Source organism: Prinia subflava, chromosome 10 (genome assembly GCF_021018805.1).
Source record: "Prinia subflava isolate CZ2003 ecotype Zambia chromosome 10, Cam_Psub_1.2, whole genome shotgun sequence".
NCBI lineage: Eukaryota > Metazoa > Chordata > Aves > Passeriformes > Cisticolidae > Prinia > Prinia subflava.
Genome location: NC_086256.1, coordinates 30883054 through 30902076, shown reverse-complemented (window position 1 = coordinate 30902076; position 19023 = coordinate 30883054). Strand labels below are relative to the sequence as shown.

General features: G+C 41.8%; 1 protein-coding gene and 1 long non-coding RNA gene across 2 annotated transcripts in view; one reads left to right on the top strand and one right to left on the bottom strand.

The window, feature by feature from the left end:
• Nucleotides 1-202: 202 nt before the first annotated feature.
• Nucleotides 203-3258, bottom strand: LOC134555290 (regulator of G-protein signaling 2-like). The gene is made up of 5 exons (XM_063406785.1): nucleotides 3004-3258; nucleotides 2748-2849; nucleotides 2587-2648; nucleotides 1544-1710; nucleotides 203-1165 (listed from the first exon to the last, which is right to left on the bottom strand). Exons 1-5 carry the CDS (start codon nucleotides 3108-3110, stop codon nucleotides 971-973), a joined length of 633 nt encoding a protein of 210 aa, XP_063262855.1. The 5' UTR covers nucleotides 3111-3258; the 3' UTR covers nucleotides 203-970.
• A 194-nt stretch (nucleotides 3259-3452) lies between these two features.
• Nucleotides 3453-19023, top strand: part of LOC134555293 (uncharacterized) — a 120180-nt gene continuing 104609 nt past the window's right edge. Inside the window, exon 1 of the long non-coding RNA XR_010081396.1 lies at nucleotides 3453-3909. This is a non-coding gene — a long non-coding RNA (uncharacterized LOC134555293). The remainder of the gene's footprint in view (nucleotides 3910-19023) is intronic.

The window sequence follows — 19023 nt, the reverse complement described above, 5'->3', positions numbered from 1 at the left end:
CCTGTTAAGGTTTCAAGCTCTGAAGATTTTTATTCTGTTGATAAAACCAAAACAGAAAATTCACTTCATAGATTAAGAACTAACTGCTTTAAAATTAGCTCTATTAAGATCTCAACCAGGACCCACAGTCCCCATAGTCTGGAGTCCAGTGTCAGATACTGTGTATCTGTGTGTGCAACACAAATTAGGCAACAAAAGAGGCTTTGTATCAAAATATTTTATTAAAAATAATAAAACTTCATTGAAGCTTGCTGTCTTCAAGATAGAATTATGATACTGCAGCATTCAACACAATCATAATCCACATATAAATATAATACTATATAGCTCCTGTTCACCTTGGCCAAGTTCTGCCCTCAGTCTGGCCCCACACAGCCCTGCTGACACAACCCAGCCCTGCATACTTTAGCTGCAGAACCTGTTCCTCTGGGAACAGAGTTATCCTATCCCTTCCTTCCCTCACAGTGCTGTTACTGTGAGGAGGTTGCACAGAAACCCAGCCCAGCTCTTGGCAGCTCAGGGCAGTAACAGAACTGGTGTGAGCACAGTGAGCCTGACACCAGCAATGCTGGGGGATGTTTAGGAAAAATAAATAGGCAACCAATTGCTCAAGTTCCCAGCAGTGCCCAAGTGCAGAGAGCAGCTTCAGTTCACAAAAAGGAAGCTCGGTCTGGACCTGCTGCCTCATTCCTTGGCTGTGATAGAAGGGCTCCCTGCACAGCCACCTCTTGCTGTAGCACTGGTAGAGAAGGACAGTGCTGGCCGCTGGCTGGCACACTTCTGCCATCTCCCCTGAGCACCCTCCAACAGCATCACTGTGGGCCATCAGCTCTGCACCGAAGTCAGTATTTGTCCTTGCACTGTGGCAAAGAGTGCTCAGTGCCCCAGCCTCTTGCATCAGGTGCTGCTCACGAGCTGTGGCTTGGCTTCCTCACCAGCCCAGAGGCTGCTTCTCCCTGCTCTCCATCCCTCATGTACCATGGGTTGCTCTGCTGATGGGTGTCTTCTTGCACAGCTCCTGGTAGAATTCAGATTCCAAAAACCGCGGGTAGGAGTTGTTCTCCATTAAGCTGTAGACTCTCTTCTGTGCCGCGCTGAAGCAGGTATGGGTGGCATCCTGGATGTTCTGCGCGATCATGTTCTTGGTCTGGAAGTCTATGTTTATCTGAAATACAGAAAGAGGGACACTACTCCTGAGAACAGAATTCAAGTGTAATACACAGTACAGCTTCTGAGGAGGTGAAAAAGGCAAGACCCCATTACCACAGGGTCAAATTACAAGAGAATTTTCTTTAAGAAAATTCTTCTTTCGCACAACACCAAAACTAATTCAGATATGTCTTTTCTCAGTTAAAATGGAAATTCTCTGCAACACTGCTTGTACCGTTTTCCAGCTTATTGAAAAGGCAATTGTATTCAGACCCAGACATTAAGAGTGAGGACATGTACAATGCAGTTTGACATCTGTATCTTGAGTTCAAAGAAATAATGGCTGTAAGAACTCACAGAATAGAGCATTTATGTTTAAGCAGCTTGTCTTTACCTCTTTGGGAGCCTCCTTTTCAATGAAGTCGTTGTAAATTTTCTTTGCTTTCGATGTCAGCTTTTGGGGTGATTTTGTTTTCTTGAAGTCCTCGCAGGCCAACCAGAACTCGATGTTCTCTTCACAAAACTCAGACTTCAAAAAAGCTCGGAAAGCAGCAAGACCATCTAAGGAAAGAAAAATGTACTCACCATCAATTAACTATTTCAGGAATCTTGATTTTGCCTATTAGTCACATCAATTTCTACTAGAATGTTTTGCTGTAGGTCTATTTTTTTCAGCAATATCATGGCAATAAAAAAAAATCCATAATTTTTGTTTGCAAGCAAGTTAATGCTTCTACAGCTTAGTAGATTTCACTTTGAGTTTGCCATTTCTTAGGCAAACACGAAAAATGAAACAATTTCTATGGTTGTTTCCTCCTGTGATGCCTGAGAATACATTAAAAAAACCCCCACATTTCTCTCTAGATAAGCTCTCCTCTATTAACCTTTACACTGCAGTAAATATGACTGCTACAGTACTTTGGATTATTCTTTCAATGGAAAGGATGACTCAAGCTCAAAGAGCAAATAATAGTATTAATTCTTAGTCTTTTTGCTTTGCTAGTGAATGCTGCTTCTTGTAGAGCTACAATAAAACCCCAAGATCACTGAAACTGTGTTGAAGAATCCTTCCCACATTACTAGAAAGCGTTTGCTTTGGTTATGCAGTGAGCTAAGGGAATAAATGCCTTTTCCATTTGGCAAAGCCAAGTTGTCAGATAGGATTTTAGCTACAAGGGCTTCAAGGAAAAAAAAATCTACTGTGATATTCTTTATTACTAGTTTACATTTAAAAAAACAAACATAATTTCTATGTATTTTGGCTTTAAACTGTTAAAAGCATTTAATTTGCAAGACCAGAATCAAAGCTCTTGACTTGAGAGGTATAATGCTGACATGGAAGGAAACAAATACTTATAGACTTATAAAGTTCTTTATAGACTTATAAAGTTCTCCATCCTTCTGCTCCTTAATGTTACTTTTTGAAGACAAACTTACATTTGTTAGCAAGAAGTTCATCAAAGGCTTCTGACCACAGCTGGGCCTCTTCAGGGGAAGGTCTGCAGAAAGAGAGAGCGCATCAAACTACACTGTTCAAGCTTTACTGCTTCTGAAGGACACTCGCGTTACTTAAACAGAGTCTCTTTCTCATAACTTACCTGAAGTAGTTGCGGTGCTTCCCGGCCTTCTTAGATTTCCTTTTGTAAGAATTGGAAGAGTTCTGCAGGAAGTAGCTCAGTCTTGTTTTCCAATCTTTAATACTGGAAGAAAGAAGAAGGAGATGCTCGTTAAAAATGGCAGCTCGCAGAGCTCTAGACAGCAGCGCTTTCCCTGAGGCGGCTCCTGCAGCGGGAATGACCCACAGCCCCTGAAGACAAGGAAAACGCTCCAGTCCCTGCGGGCGGGGGGACTCACATCGTTCTCTTCATCCTGCCCTTGTCGGCTTCCTCCGGCTCGCTGCGGCGGCGGCCCCGCTCCGTGCGCCCGCCGTGCCGCACCGCCAGCAGCACCGCGCTCTGCATCCCGCAGCTGTGCTGAGCTGAGATGTGCTGAGCTGAGATGTGCTGTGCTGTGCTGAGCTGAGCTGAGCTGTGCTGTGCTGAGCTGTGCTCTGCCCTGCTCTGCTCTGCTCTGCTCTGCTCTGCCCTGCCCTGCTCTGCTCTGCTCTGCTCTGCTCTGCTCTGCCCTGCCCTGCTCTGCGCTACCGCGCCCCCGCCGCGCCCGCTCTTATGGCCTGCGGGCGGGCGGCCGGGCCGGGCCGGGCCGGGCCGAGCCGAGGGCGGCACCGAGCCAGCCACGCCTGCCTGTCTTTCCCAGTATGGCAAACTTTGGCTTTGCTCGGCGTCACGTCTCTTTCCCCCCTTTATTTTGTTTTTCCTTACTCCCACCCTTCCTGGAAATCTTTCGGCGTGTCACACCGCCAAAGGGCTGGCTGTCCTTTCCGTCAGTCAAAAACATACACTGCTCTTCTGGAGCTGTTTGTTTCAAGGTTATTCAGATTTTTGAGTCTGGTCAATACATTAAAAAAAGAAGGACTGAACTATATTTCTTCAAAAAATGAAGTAGCTTCAAGTTTGAGCGTAAGGTGGTTTTGATGTCGCCTCTCTGCTAACCCGAGCCTTCCACTCCGTGTGTGCACAGGGTTTAGCTCCGGGCAGTGTTGCCACCTACCCGTGAATTGTGTAAGTTACTCCCAGCACTGGAAGGTGAAGATGCAGCGCCTTACTCGAGCACTCGGCTTGTTGAAAAGGCCATGTGGTCCTTCTCAGCAGTGTCCAGCTGGAGGATATCATGTCCCAACAATTTGGAATTAGGAACCATGTGAGTTTACCTTCTCTCTGCTTTTCTGGTCTTTTCGTAAAAAAAAAAGAAAAAAAAAAAAAAGAAAAAAAAAAAAGAAAAAGAAAAAAGTGTCTTCCTCTCTACAGTACCTTGAGCCTGTCTTTCCTGCCACAAAAAGCAATGTCCAGAGAGACTAACTCCCAAAATGCCAGCTGACTTCAACACAATTCCATAGCATAAATGTCTGATCCTTTTAGATAATCACTGTGTCCTTACAACCTCTGCTTGCTGAACACTCACAAACTGCATGAAAGCATTTTGCTTTAAATGAGATGTCAGGGGAAAAGGAATGCCATTTAATTTGTGACAGCATTTAAAGAACTTCTCAGCGCTTCTGGTAGTACTTTGTACATATATTTGTACGTATATTAATGATCTGATAGGAAAATAAAAGTTCAATTCTATTAATCTTACCAAATCACTTAAATGATTTTTGCAACAGGTAGCTCTGAATCCTGTATATGGTATGTACACAAAGGGAAATTATTGAGAGGGTGGTTACCATGGGAGAAAGTATGGAAAGAGTAAGTTTCTAAGTGCTAAGGCTCTAAGTAAATCATCAGTTCCAGAAGCTCTGTGGGGTGAAGTTGCCAAAGTGAAGAGCTGCACAGGCAGTGCCAGGATGATGGATGGATGTGTGCTGACTGCCTTCCAGTGCTGCCATCGTCACCGGCATGGAGAGCCAGTGCCAGGAGAGCTGTGAGCGCAGCGGGGCAGCCTGTGACACACGGGAACACTGCCCGCACGTGCGGGCCTGGCACAGGCTGGCTCGGAATAGCACTGGGAAACTCAGCCCTGGCCTTCCCCACGCTGCAGCCTCTCCAAGGGATCAAATGATCTGCGAAGGAGAACAGCACGTCCCCACCTGCCACCCGACTTGCAGATTTCCCCGGTTTGGATGCTGGTTTCAAGTTTCTTTCACCTGATTCTCAAAGCTGAATGGGGAAAATGTGCCAGCTGTTGGGAAGTGGGAAATTTCAGAGTCTAGCAAGCTACAGTAAGGGTTGGTTAAGCAATTATATTTTGTGAGCTTACCCATAGCACACAAGAGATCCTGCAGCTGTTTAAAGCCTGACAAAATGTTTTCTTGTTGGTTCTAGAGGAGGATTGCAAGGGTAGAGCTGTGATATTCCCAGCATCTGCCAAATTGTAAAGTTGGCAGTAGTCAGCATATGGAAAATTGCAGCATGAATCATGATTCATTATCTGATACTTTCTATTTCAAACTTTTAATTGCTTCTTTCAGAAACTCATAAAGTGAAAGTGCCAGTTAAGGAAGGCAGTTATAACATGCGTAATATCTTTCAAGAGTGGAAAAAACAGGTAAAAAATTAAGCTGAATATGGAATTGTTGGGTTAGATGACCTTATAAAAAATTCATCTTGTAATATTTGGTTTAAAATCTATTTAGATTAAAAATGAATTTTTTCAGCAGCGTTAGGTATATTTTGGTTTATGTATTTATTACACTTCTAAAACATGGGTATTGTTGTTTTTTCCAGTAAAACAGACACTTTACAAAATACTTTCTCTCTTCACCATTATATGTTTTCTGGCTGGGACAGTTACCTTTGCCAGGACATCCATTACATTTCTGCATGATAAAATGTGTTTTCCGTTTATGTTCAATGACCAAGAAAAAGCATCTGACATCCCACAGTGTCACCGGTGTGCTTTGCAAGGACCCAGCCAGGGCTGGGATGGAAGGGAAGGGGCTGCTGGGAGGGGCTAGCCAAGTTCTCCCCTTGAGAACTTTCCCAGATTCTGTGGGCATGAAGTGGCCCTTGGTGGCTGCACTGCCTGCAAGAGTGTTGGGGCTCACTAAGCAATTTTAAAGGCTCCAAACCCAAGCATTACTTAATTTTATCAATTTCTGGTATTTCAAAGGAAGATGGCAAAGTGGCTGGGGTTGTTAGCTCACCTTTCTGAAGGAGGATCTGTTTTCACACCAGCGGTGCTGTGCATTGACTGGGCAAGGGAGATTTGGCATCTCAGCCTTGTTCTGCGCTGTCTTGCATCAGTATATTGAAAATTCCAGGAAAATTAGTAATTAGGGTTGTAAAGAAAAGCCCTGAGTTGCAAGTGCAGCACAAGTTCAGGTGTGTTAGCACAGACAATGTGGGGTGCTGCTGGAAAATCAGTGTCTCCAAGCTGTGATTCCTTTCCTTGGGAACGGGGCTGAGTGGCTCCAAGCAGTGCCCAGGGCAGCACTGGAGATCTGCCTGTGGGTGTGCTGATCTCTGCCCTTTGGAAACAAGGAAGCTCTTGGTAGCTAAAGAGAAACGCAAACATAGTGCTCAGGCTTTTCCTTTATGTCGACCTTAAAGCTTCCGTCTATTTCTGTCCCACTAATTTCATTGGCGAGGGGCAAGGCCAAGGGAAAGTGGTGGGAGGAGAGAACTTGGAGCCCAAACTTTGCTATTGAAGTCGGTGACAAATTTGCCATCGCCTGCAGCGAAATCTGATGTCAGACATTTAATGGCACAAGCAGACACCCTGGAGATCACACTTCATTTTTCAGAGCTTTTCTTGAGCATATTTTGTTCTTTTTCTGCTTTTATAATTCCTATGAGCACCAGGGAAGGCTGGATGTACAGGGGACTGTAAGAGAGGCAATAAACATCCCAGGGAGAAGATTAGGATTTTTCCATCTCAGTTACGTTCTATGTCACAATAGCTACGCTGATATTTTGAAGCTGCCAGTAAGTTGTTCTCACACAATACTTAATGTTTCTTAAATCTGTGTCTGCATTTTGTGAAATGCCAACCCTTGTTTCTTCCTTTTCCTTGGCTGGTAGGATACAGGAAAAGTGATCCAGAGTTTATGGCTGAGTTTCATAAAACCAGGAGGATAGAACATGCTTTTGCATGGTAATTCAAACTGTGCATGGGAATTATTTGAGGGATGTCTTATTGAACACTCAGCTATGACTAGCTGAAAAATCATATTCAAAAGAAGGAACAAAATGTTGAGCCATGTCTTTTTGTTTTGTAATGCAAATTGCAAACCACACAGATGAACTTTCCTGTATTTTTATTGTTCTTGAACGTACAGCTGTACAATCCTGCGCTGTACTGTGAGATGATTCATGTAAGCATCAGAACAGGAGATCAGCATAGCACACCACCCTGTGACCTTCTGTTCTTACCTCCTTTTCAGGCTGTGTCTTCTTGAAGTGCAGAGACTGATCTGCATCAGTACAGAGGAGCAGAGATGCCCAGCTGTGGTGCCAACAAAGGCTTTGTGCTGTGCATTGCTGAATAACAGCAGCTAAGCCAGGCTGTGTGGTAGGACTCTATTTTCTAAATGAACATTATGGTTATGGATAGTAAAATTGCCACTCTTTTTCATTTTTTTTAATAAGTGAAGAAGTTCACTCGAGCCCTTAGTCTAATACTGAGATTGCTAAAGTCAAGTTGTTGCAATGTCTGACTCTGGCCCTGCAGGCTGTGCCTGACAGGCTGTTGTACTTCCCCCAGTATTATTTGCCAGTCATAAAGCTCAAAATGTGCAAATCACCAGAAGCCATTCCTGGATTTAAATTTAGCACTACTATTGATTAACACTAACCTGGTCCAATTATATGCTCAGTTTTCCTAAAAAAAAAAAAAAAAATATATATATATATATATGGATCTTGTTCCACTTAACAGCAAAACTCTCTGAGTAGTGTATAAACTAGACAGAGTTCTCTGAGAACTTATCAGTCCCAGCCCTCAGCCACCCTGTTTTACATAAACACTGACATTAGTTTATAAAAGTTCTAAAAATAGAGCTGAAATTTGTCAAGTGGACCAGCTGGGACTGTATGTCTACACAGACGGTGTGTCTACAGGGTTGCTGTTGTGTGGATGTGTTTTAGTGATGCTGTGAAAAGAATATGAATTTAGGCATTGAGCCTAAATTGTGATTCCCCCTCTGGCCCTGGACATTTGGAAATGTTGGTTTTGAGGAGATACTGGACAGCAGCAGGCAGGAATTGGAACAGCAGGTTCCCTGGGAAGCAGGGTTGGCTGTCCTGCTTGTGTCAGATCTGCTTTATCCCTTCTGCAAAAAAAGCTGACAGGACACCTGTTAATATAGTCTGCATTCTAAAGGACAGGACATTCTCAAATTCCTTATGCCTTTTGTCAATACAGAAAGCCAACAGCTTAGCAAGAAGAAGGCTATTTTTAACAATGAAGTTTTCTTAGCAGATACAAGCCGTGTTACACCATCTCAGGTGAAGATGATTAATCTTGTTTGAGGTTAGCCAGGTGATGCAGAACAATGGCTCCATGTCCTGTTCCAGTTGCAGCCTCTTTTATCCCCCTCTCTCCAAAGAGATTTGTTTACCTGTATTTGTTAACTTGGGTGTGCAGAGGGACATTAAACAATCAGATATGTTTGTTAAATCTGGATGTGGGCACCATCTTTATCATATTATCTGCATGTAACACTGTCAACACACAGCCCTCCTGATGACTCTTTAATTCGTTCTAAGGGAAGTCTCTACAAATAGCTGAATGGCGTTAGTCAGACATTGATTCAGAAAGTCTCTGTGGCTCAAAGAATCACTCCCTTTTACAGCTCCCACAGGTGGACACTGTTAGGAGCACAACAGCAAGAAAGCTACAGATCAGAATATAGGACCATTGTGTAACCATTTGTGTACCACCTTAAAAGTTCAAATTAAAATAAGCATTGAAAATAAGCAGTAAAAACAAGTACTTCTTTTGAAATGAGATAAAATTTCTTTCTTATTTTGCAACTGGCAAAAAAGTTTTAAAAAGTCCACTTCTTGGGACACCCTGATATTCATGCTGGGTATAACTAGAAGAGGTTTAATTACACTTTTTTAGTGGGGAAAAAAAAAAGTAGGAAAATATCAAATTTGTCAGGGGAAATTTCTTCATTTTTTAAAAATTATTTTAGGGTGATATTTTCTTTTTATCACTTTCAGTGTTGCAGCTTATGCTTTTTAGTGAAGAGTAGAAAGGCAATGAATGTCTTTGAGATGTGATAAAGGCTGAATGGTAATGGAGAGGAGAGGAAACACTGTCTGAGCTTATCAAAATCAGGAGACATCTCAGGAAGGCGGCCTTACTCCCTTTCTAGTCATCACACTGACAAAAACTACTTAAAAATTGGTCAGTTCAACTCTCTGGAGTTGGAAAGACTGGAAGGAGGGTTCCCTGTACAAGGTTATTAATCCCACAGAGGCACCCTGGACTACTCCCAGAGTGAACGCTGCGAGAGAAAAGAAGGACAGGGTGAAATTTGTCCTCATCAAAGTGTGGAAATTCCCTCCTGGCTGTTTGAAGAGTCTGAGGAGGTCAGACACGGTGTCTTTGGGGTGGTCTGGGAGACAGACATAGCCAAGTACCTTGACAGATTAGTCAATCTCTTAATGACATATGTTGGAAAATAATGTCCCAATCCTCCAAGCACGGTAGGCAGGTACATGGTTCCCCTAGAACACTTTTTTTATTAGTTCAGTGCTGAATCAGGCCTTCAGAGCAGAGCATTTCATAGCTGACTTCAGGTGAATCATTCCATGTGGAAAATACAGGTCCAAACCTATAAAAATCTGTGGAGAGAATGATAACATCATTCTTGTGTCTGAATGAATGTTAGGTAAAATTCCACAGAAATTATTAAAGCTCTCCTTGCTGATATTGCAGTGCTAGATGTAGTCAAAGCACTTATTGTCACAGCAAACAGCAGTGACAGGTAATTTTGCATTGAAGAAACATTTTCTGGGCTGCTTGCAGTGCTAGGAAATGTCAGTGTAGGACTGTACATTACTACAGGTTGCACTCAGAATCTTGAGAGGCTGCAAATAACTCGACTGTTCTGGCTAAATCTGTTCTAAAACTCCTTTTTAGAGGGACTGTAGCCAGTGCCACACTGGCACAGCCTCCAGTTAGGAGCTCTGATGACATCTCCACACTAGGCACTTGGAATTTCTCAAGGATGCTCTTCAGGGATTGCTCGATGCGTCATTGAGAAATGAGAGCAAGAAACCTGACTTAACAAAAGAATCAACAAAAATTTACCATTTCTTCACTGGCTATAAGTACTAAAATGTACAAATAGAAAATTTAAAGGGAAAAAAGGAAATCTTGCCATTGTTAAAGGATGGGGCAGGTTAATTGGAGGTGACAGAGAGGAGAGTTGATGTAGCAATGCATCTGTATAACAGGCCATTTTGATGCAGCAGCCAAACTGTGAGTAATCTTATCAAACCACCTGCACTTTTGTTATTAGAATTCTCAGGAATTCATCAAGGTTACTGAGAAAAACAGGGCTAAAAATAAGAAAAAAAACAGCCTGAGAAATTGACTACCAAGAATGCTAAACCTAGGTAAAGGAGGCACAACGTGGCCAATTAGATGTCCTGAAAGAGATGTGCCTGCCTCATAAACAAAGGACTTAGCCAACCCAGAGACGTGTGCCCACGTGGACCATAGACCTAGAATCTATAATTGGCATGCAATGTAATCAATAAACGGCCTCTGGTCAAATCATATTGATTTGGCTATTCAGTTGCCCATTTCCCCCTGCAAATTAAACATGTCTCTTCAGCACTTCTCTCCTGGCAGGTTCATTTTTTCCAAGATGAACTACTGCAGAGGAGAGGGTGCTATATGATGTTGGTTGTGATTTCACCTGCTCCTTCCAGGAAGCTTTTCTTAACTCTTTTAAAAATGAAACCAACTGTGTGGCAGTTTGTAAACACACACTTCAAAACAGGATCCTTCAGTACTTTTTCTGATGTACGTTGCTCTGAGGGGTGACATGTGAGCTGCGGTTCGAGCTCTGGAACAGTGGACTTATTTCACATTTAACATTAAACTGGTGTTTAGTTGCTATGGATTTTATTATTTTTTAAATCAAGTTGTTTACCTAATGTCTTTGTTTTAAATAAGTTTGTTTTTTTGGTAGTTTTCCAACAGAAACAGTTATTTGAAGACTGGGACAAAATTCCTGGCAAGTTTATAACTGAGAAAGAAACCAGAGAACAAGAGGGCTCACATCAGCTCTCTGGGGATGCATAGGTAAATTGTAAGGGGTAATGAAAAGAAGAACAGAAATTATCTGGAGAAAATTACCTTCTGCTCTGTCCAGTACCAATATCCACTGAATAACTAATGCCCACTGTATTGGTTATGTTCTGCTTGCTTTGCCTACAGGAGAAGTGAGGACAATTTTTTCCGTGTATTATGGAATTATTCCTTTTTTGCGTGTGTATTTTCTTTCTTTCAACAAAGAAAATACACACACAAAAAAGATGACTGCTCCAACCAATACACAGTAAGCAGTGAAGAGATATCTGGACAACTGGACACAGATTAAACATGGGGAAAGCTTCTTGAAGCTAGAGGGTATTTTTCCACTGACAGTATCTCTGCAAGTAAATGGAGACTAAAGAAGGATGTGGTGAGATTCTCTGCTGTGCTTTTGGGTTTGCAGCAGGAGTTACATGACTGCTCTTTGTGTATCATACAGGCATGGTACTTGGAATAATATTTACTAAATCTTCTGTCTGACAGTATTATTTAATTTGCTTCTATTAAAACAAATTGAAACAAGAGATTATTTTCTTACAACTCAGGATGCTCTCGAAATGAGCTACTTTTCTTTGCCAGTTTGCATTTACATTTATAATGCATTTCTAGCCAGCTCATTTTCTTTTTTGGTTTTAAGTACAGCTGAGAAATCAACAGGTTTCTATTACACTACATCCCTTTTTTTTTCCTCCCTCATGGGAGGAAATCTAGTAAGAATGGGTTTTGCTTGTCTGTCTGCTTGCTTTTTAAAGTTTTTTAGTGAAGAATCAACATATATTTATAATGTTATTAGAGTGAGTCCTTTCTGAAGGGGGGAAAATGGATCAGGAATGAATAGGTTGGGGCAGACCTGTGCCACTGTCCAAGGGCAGAGCTGGGCAGTGCCAGCCCTGCAAGGCTGGGAACTCCCTTAGAATGCTGCCCCCTTCCCAGACAGGTGTGTACTCACTGCTTCTCTTCTGTAGAGAAATCCACCTGTGGTTTCTTTCTTCCTGTGCATGAACCCCCCGAGCTCAGCAAGAGCTTTGAAGTGGTGCTGGCAGCTGGAAAGTGCCTTCTGAAAAATGAGGCTGAATGTTTCCCTCTCTGTATTTTTATTTTTATTATTTTACTTTTCATGTTTTCTCTCCACTCTGAGAACTGCACATTCTGCAGTGGTGTGATTGTAATTATTTTTTTCTTTTTTTCAAACCCTCAGTGAAATAGCAATACTGGTCCAATGTATTAAGCTTTTGAAAGCAGCAGGTTATTACTCTTCACAATTGCTCAAGTTTAAGGGCATATTTATTTATAAATATTTACCTAAAGGGTAATGAGATAAGAAACCAGGAATGTTTTCCCCAATCCCCTATACTGACCTGGTCATGTGGTACTGTTTAGCAGATTTACAGCAATTTTCCAGCTCTGTGAGCTCTCCTAGGTAAGAAAGCTGCAAATGAACAGCTCCAAGATTTCCCTTCAGCCTTTAAATATACTGGGGAAAATGGAAGGGTATGAAGCATCCTGAAAACTTCTGGGTGCCTATATTGGTTATTCTAACCTGTGCTGTAGGTTTATCCTCACCTACTTTGCTCTGCATAAGCTGCACATAGCTGAAAGTGTGATCTGAGGACTGGATCAATAAGATTAAATAGTAATTTAGGTTTAACTGCATTAACAAATTATATGCTGTTTGGCAACATTATAAAAAGTAGATCATGTAAATTCCAGCAGACATTCTTTTTGCAAAAATAATGAACTTTAAAATATTATGCTTTACGGAGTCTCAGTTAAAATACTCCTGTCTGGAATGTAACCTCTTCTGGAGTACATAAAGGAGAGTTGAGTTAGGTTTCTACAATTTTTCAGAAATCAGAAAAAAAATTGTTATCTGCAATATATCTTGTTATTTTTACAGCAACAGCGGACTGTTAGGTTTTGCAATCTCAGAAGTTTCTGTATTGGCCTGTATTTTGCCCTGCTGTTTGTCACCTCCTTTCTAGAGTGTAGTGATTAGCTTTGACTCAAACCACAGAATGCTAGGATGCATTTGAGGAACATGATGAAGTTTTAAACTAACTGTGAACAATGCAGAAGAAACTGCCTTTTACTAAATCATGCAGCTGACTTGACCTGCATTACCTTTTGGACAAGTAGTGATTGTTTTCTGTCTTTTGTCTCACGTCTTTGTCATTAATTAGCAAGGGTTTACATGTTCAGGGACCTCTTTTCCTTAAGATACGTGGAACCTTTGGAGGTTTTCAGCCAGCAATGTAATTACCTTGAGCTTCCTCCTTAATCCACTTGAGGGTTTTAAATAGGTATATTTTTTAAAACAAATTTTTACAAAGCAGACTCAAATGCATGTGAAATTATCCTCATCTACAGCCAAGTTCGATTTATCCTGGAATGTTCTCAGAGTGTGATAACAGCCTTTTGTAGTCTTTGGAATTTAGGGTAGTTTTAGGGAGAGAGAGATTGAGAGTTTCGATGATTCTTTTTCTGTAACCATTTTGAGATGAAATCCTCTATCCATTTGTGTAGTTTACTTTGCCACAGTCAGCCTTTTCTCGGTCATTACCAGGCTGGGTTTTCATCAGCTCCTGGGTAAATTGAGCTTCTTTTCTGCTAGCTCCTTAGTTACTCCAATGCCATTTCCAGAGCTGCACAAGGCATTCTCCATTTTCTAGACATGCATTTTGTGAAATATTACTTTTGCTCCTTTTGCCTTTTTTCATTTTTCTTAACCGGATTTTAGTCAGTAGTTAAATGTGGAAGCGCTCAAGAAATGTTGCAAGTGCTCAAGATGCCAAACAAAAACATTACCAGGTAATCAGTGTTTGACATTTAATTGCTGCCCTTTTTGGAATGTCATGTTCAGAGCCACTAGAAAAATGTCGTAGTGGTAAATCTTCCATGGTTTTTTGTTATTTCATTGTTCTTTAGTCCTTGCTGGGAGCGGGCTGGGATGTTCGTTGGCAATAGGTCTGTAAATGTGTATTAAGTTGTTTTGAGCTTATTTAACATGATCAAGGAGACAGTGCAAAGAAGGGAAATTACAATGACCAAAGAGCTGAAACTACAATTAGGGATTGATCAAGCAGTAATCAAGGTTGTACAATTATCACTCAATACAAGCAGTAAGAGAGCAGTTGGAATAGAAGCAAACCTGTCTTCAGCCAGTAGGTAGTGACCACCTGGAACTTGCTTCCACCGGAAGCTGTGGGGATGGGCCAGTCACTGAGTTCTAGTAAATTCTTGGACAACAGATCCACAAAGAGATGCTGAAAAGGATGGGAATGCTCTAAAATCCCTATTGTAATAGCTGTGAATGCAGAACCACTGTGAGGAAAACAGCAAGAAAACAGTTGGATTTTTGTGTTTTCCCTACCTGATTACTTCACCACCACTGGAGACTGACTGCAGGGCTAGAGAAGGCAGTGCCCTGCCCCACTGTGGCATTTTGTGTGCCCTTATAAGTTTTTTTATTGCTCAGACCACCACAATATTACGGCTTAAAGCCCGTGGAAACTCTACAAGTAGGGGCCTTGTATGTGTGAAGATTTTGCTAGGCTCAGACTCTATACTTTATATGGTTAAACAGGACCACGAACATTCACACAGCTAAATAAATAATCATGTCCAGTTAGTCCTGGCAGCTCAGCCAAAAGAGAGGTTTTAAGTGCCAAGGACTTAGAACATCTCTTTCTAATTTTACCCTGGCTCAAAGTATGTTTAGAAGATGAGATATAGATAAAATCAGATAAGCAAAATTATTTACTATCCTGTCACTTGTAAAATGCTTAGCAGTTAAAAAAAAAAAAAAAAAAAAAAAAAAGGGTGAGAAGAGTAAGTTAATCTTTTACAAGAAACAAAAACCACATCTAATGGCTGGGTTAGGAGCCTGTGTTTAATAAGCAGCAGGGGATGATTACAAACAGTCCACAGCGGCTGCTGATAGACATCCTGTTTTTGGCAGCTTGTGCACAGCTCACCAAGAAATGCTACCTGCAGAGGTAGCAAATCTCCATGTGTTGTCTTAGCTGGAGCTAATTAGCTGGAAGATAGGTAGAAAAACATTAATGACTCAGCTGGGTACTGGAGCTCTTTGGAGATGTTCCAGCTGATAGGTTTTCTGGTAGAAAAAGCTAATTCTTTTAAAGGACAACATCTCACATATGGATATGTAATCTCAACAAAAATGTCTTTTGTGCTCTGCCCAGACTATTCACCAACTTTGCCAGGCTCTCTGGCAGTCACCAGGCAGGTGGTACAGAAGTGAACTCTTTCCTATCTTCCTCTGCTGGATTTGCAGTGGCTCCTGGCTGGTCTTGCATCCAGTGACCATATCCGTCCTTCACGCCACATCAGATGACTCTGCTGGCTGTCCAAGTGTATCACTGCAGATGATATTTTTTCATAAGTTTGAAATATTTTGCAGGCTGCGTAGAAAATCTTCCAGGCAGCTGCATCAATATACAAAGAGCCTAGAGGCAACAGAAGCCCTTGGAGAAAATACAGCAGATGCTTTTTTTCGCCTGCAAGAAAAATGTCAGTAGGTTCGTGTTTATTGATTTGGACACTAAAAGAAGCATTTTCAGTCTTCTTCTGAAATATTGCTAACTGGCATTGGATTCTTCCTGCCCTTAGCAACGCACTAATACCTAATGGCATATACTAAGCTTCACCCTTATTTTGTTTATGAAACAGGACTTGTGGCACAGAGGAAGCTGAGGAAGTGCCTATGCAAAAAATCTATTAGTGGGTTTCATAGCTGTCTTGGTTTGGAAAGACAGGTATCTGTCAGGGAAAACTGGAGTTTCCCTCGGAGTGGAGAATGTAAAGCCCCCTCCCTCCAAATTATTACAATTTTGCAATTAGGAGCTTTCAGGAAAAAAAAAAAAAAAAAAGAAAAAGAAGAAAAAAAAAAGGAATAGGAGTAATAGGAGTAATAGTTCTTTACTAGGAATATTAAAAATGCAAATGCAGTAATACAAAAAAACAAAAACAAGCAAGCAAACAAACAAAAGTCCTAGAAAACCCTGACAGAGTCAGGAATACGACCTGGCACCCTGTTGTCAGGGTGTTGGAAGCAGTCCAAATAAGTCCTCCTGGAGTGACAGATGTGGTTCTGTTGGAGTAGAGAGGATCCTGGAGTGGCAGTGAGATGAGTCGGGTCTTCCTCTGAGAATCCAGTGGAAAAGAGAATACTCTGCTGTTCTGAACCTCAGGTTTTATCCAGGTAGGAATGCTTGGCTCCTCCCCACTTGGTGGAGCATCTCACAATGAAATGATTTAGTTTTGTCAGTCATTGCTGAGCATTAATGGCTCATTAACAGCAGATATCCCCCTGGAGGGAGGATAGGTCCTGGAAGAGATAAGGAATATTGCTCCCCTGGATTTAACAGCTGGCCCATTGACAGAAGGCACCCGCCCCCTCCACCCCAGAGTTATGAGGAATGGGTCACACAAGAGAAAAAGAAAAGCACCTCCCCAACTGATTTCAACAGATGGCAAATAGAATACACATTTTTAGTCAGATATTACAACCCAAGACAATAGTTTATGATGTACATCAAATCTAATGGGTCATGCTACTTGTGGGGAGACAGGCAAAAAAGAGAAAAGAAAAAGCCTCAGCAGCTGTCAGAGAAGAGGAAAAAGCACTGCCATGGCACCTCAGGTGGGAAGGAGGTGACATTCCAAGGGCAAACAGGAACCTGCCAGGAAGGCACCTTGTTACACTAGGCGGCTGCATCTCCCCTCTGCCAAGTCTGTTTATCTCTTTCAATACCTCATTTTTTATCCTCCTGTTATCCTCCTTCATACACTCCTTTTAAAAAATCACGGGGGTTTTTGTGCCTAAAGGCACATTATAAATTTGGATGATTTTGAAAGTTTTCTCAACTTAAAATGTCACTTTAGGTTAGTGTTTTACTGCTTTTACAGCCATGAGTATTGCTGAAATGACAAGGCAGGAGCAAACAACCATGTGTTCCTCTTCACTGGGAAACAGTTCCTTATTTCAGTTATAATATTTGTAACTTTTTTTGGCTCCAAGGTGTACAGGTTCTCCATCAGAGAGATTTATTTCATGCTTGGTAATTTATATCTTTGTATCATGGATGTCAAAACTTTGCAAAGTACGAGACAATGAAAAGGCTGAGCTCTACAAGTCATATTCCAGGGAAAAGATAGGAAGAAACGCCAGCCATGGACTTGCCCTTCCTGAAAGGCAAGGCAAGATTTTACCTCAAGGAGAAAAAACCAAGGTATTTATGTTTGTTTAGCACAGTGTAAGAACTAATTTATCCTGAGGGTGGGAAGTTTGGATTCATCTTTATTTTTTCCATATGAAAACTACTGTACTAATAAGGAAAGAAGGGAGAAGAAAAATGGGCCTATTGCTTGACAATTAAGTCTTGCAAAAGAGGAAAAAAAATGTTTACAGAACCGTGTTTGTATTATGGGGTGGAACAACCATTAGTGACTTTAAACATGAGCCATTTCAGCCTCTATAACTCCCAGATGTTCCTGCTGGAGGAGGCCAGCTGTCCCTCAGCCTTACTCCCTGTGCATCCCAAAAAGGAATGGGGAGGGCTGGGCTTTCACCTGACAGCTAAACACACCAAATGGTGATTTGCTTCTGCAGGGGGTGGTCTTGCTGCTCTGGGTCTGACATGCATGTAGCCTCTGGGTGTGATCCAGCTGGCTATTCCAGTCCCAAAGTGGTGCTTTTGTCCCTTTCCCAGTCACTGGATCCGACCTGAGAGGAATAATAGGAAGAGGGTTCAGGATAAAGCTCCTGTCAGTGCATTTTTATGTCCTGCACTGCCTTTGCTGGATGACATTATACCCTAAAAAATACGGAGATTACTTCTGTGCAAATTCCTTACCTGGAGTCTGGGACACCTACAAATGATACTCTGAGAGGCAGATGTTTAGAAGGAAAAATAGGTATTTTGTTGATCAAGTGACTTCTCCTTTTTGCTGATAATCAATGCAATAAGATTGAAGCCAGCTTTCAGAAGTGTGTATTGTAACAGTGAAAAACAGGATTGGGTTGAAAGATCAGAGGTGGGCCCATGGCACAATATTTAGTCTGCATCTGGAATCATGACTTTTCCCCTTGTTTTCCTTGGGACTCTGTGATTATTAAAAGAAAAAATCCAACACAGAAGCTAGATTAAGGAAAACATTTCAAAATCTTCCCTGCCCTGTGAAACATTCCCTTTTAGCCCTGAACTGACAGGCATTGGAGAAGCCAGTTATTCTTTCTTTCATTTACAAGCAGAAAACACCAGCATTTCCATATTTCTGATCAACAGGTTTCATCATGGATGCAGATGACATCAAATACTCTTTTTTCTTTTCATTATGTGCACCATTAAAATACACTTGGCACAGTTCAGAGACGAGAACTTGAGAGATGGCCAAGTTTTAACCTTCAAATAAAAATATGCCTGTGTTTCTGATTTATATGTTCTATTTATTGATTTTTTTCCCCCCAAGAATACAAACTACTCTTGGGAATAAAACAACACCTGTGAAGTGCTGTGGCAGGAGTCCCAGTGCAGTGCAGCCTCTACAGATGTTCCAAGAGCAGCTGTCAGCCTCAGCTGGGGCTGAGCAGAGGGCTCAGCACAGACAGGTGACAGCACTGCTTAGATGGATCTTGGCTGGCCAGCAAAGCTGCCAGAGCAGGTGGTGGTGGCGGTCTCAGCTGTGTTTTATTGAGAGATGGAGCTGGGGACAGGGGCTGTAGATATTATTGAAGCACTTGACATGTCCCAAAGGCTTGGCTAACAGGGTCCAATAAGAAAGGAATGTTTTTGTGTGCATGTTATATGGGCTGAGTACTACAGACAGGATTGCAGGTACATTTCATAAAGCAGGGGCTTCAACAGCAGGGTTTGAGCTTGTCATGGGTCCTGCTGTGGTCAGGCTGCAGGGGCAGTGGCTTCGTTTTAGTGCTGGTTTATTATAATGTTTATTATACACAGGGCACAGCAAGTTGTTGTCTCGGTTTGTGGGGGAGGTGAATTTTTCAGGGAGTTGTGG

What these genes read in the sequence shown, in the direction of transcription:
- LOC134555290 (XM_063406785.1), bottom strand. Translation starts at nt 3,110, where the DNA reads ATGCAGAGCGCGGTGCTGCTGGCGGTGCGGCACGGCGGGCGCACGGAG. An exon ending in GGCAGGATGAAGAGAACGAT is followed by an intron (nt 2,850 to 3,003) that starts GTGAGTCCCCCC and finishes TCTTTCTTCCAG; the next exon opens with TATTAAAGATTGGAAAACAA. An exon ending in AAAAGGAGGCTCCCAAAGAG is followed by an intron (nt 1,166 to 1,543) that starts GTAAAGACAAGC and finishes TCTGTATTTCAG; the next exon opens with ATAAACATAGACTTCCAGAC.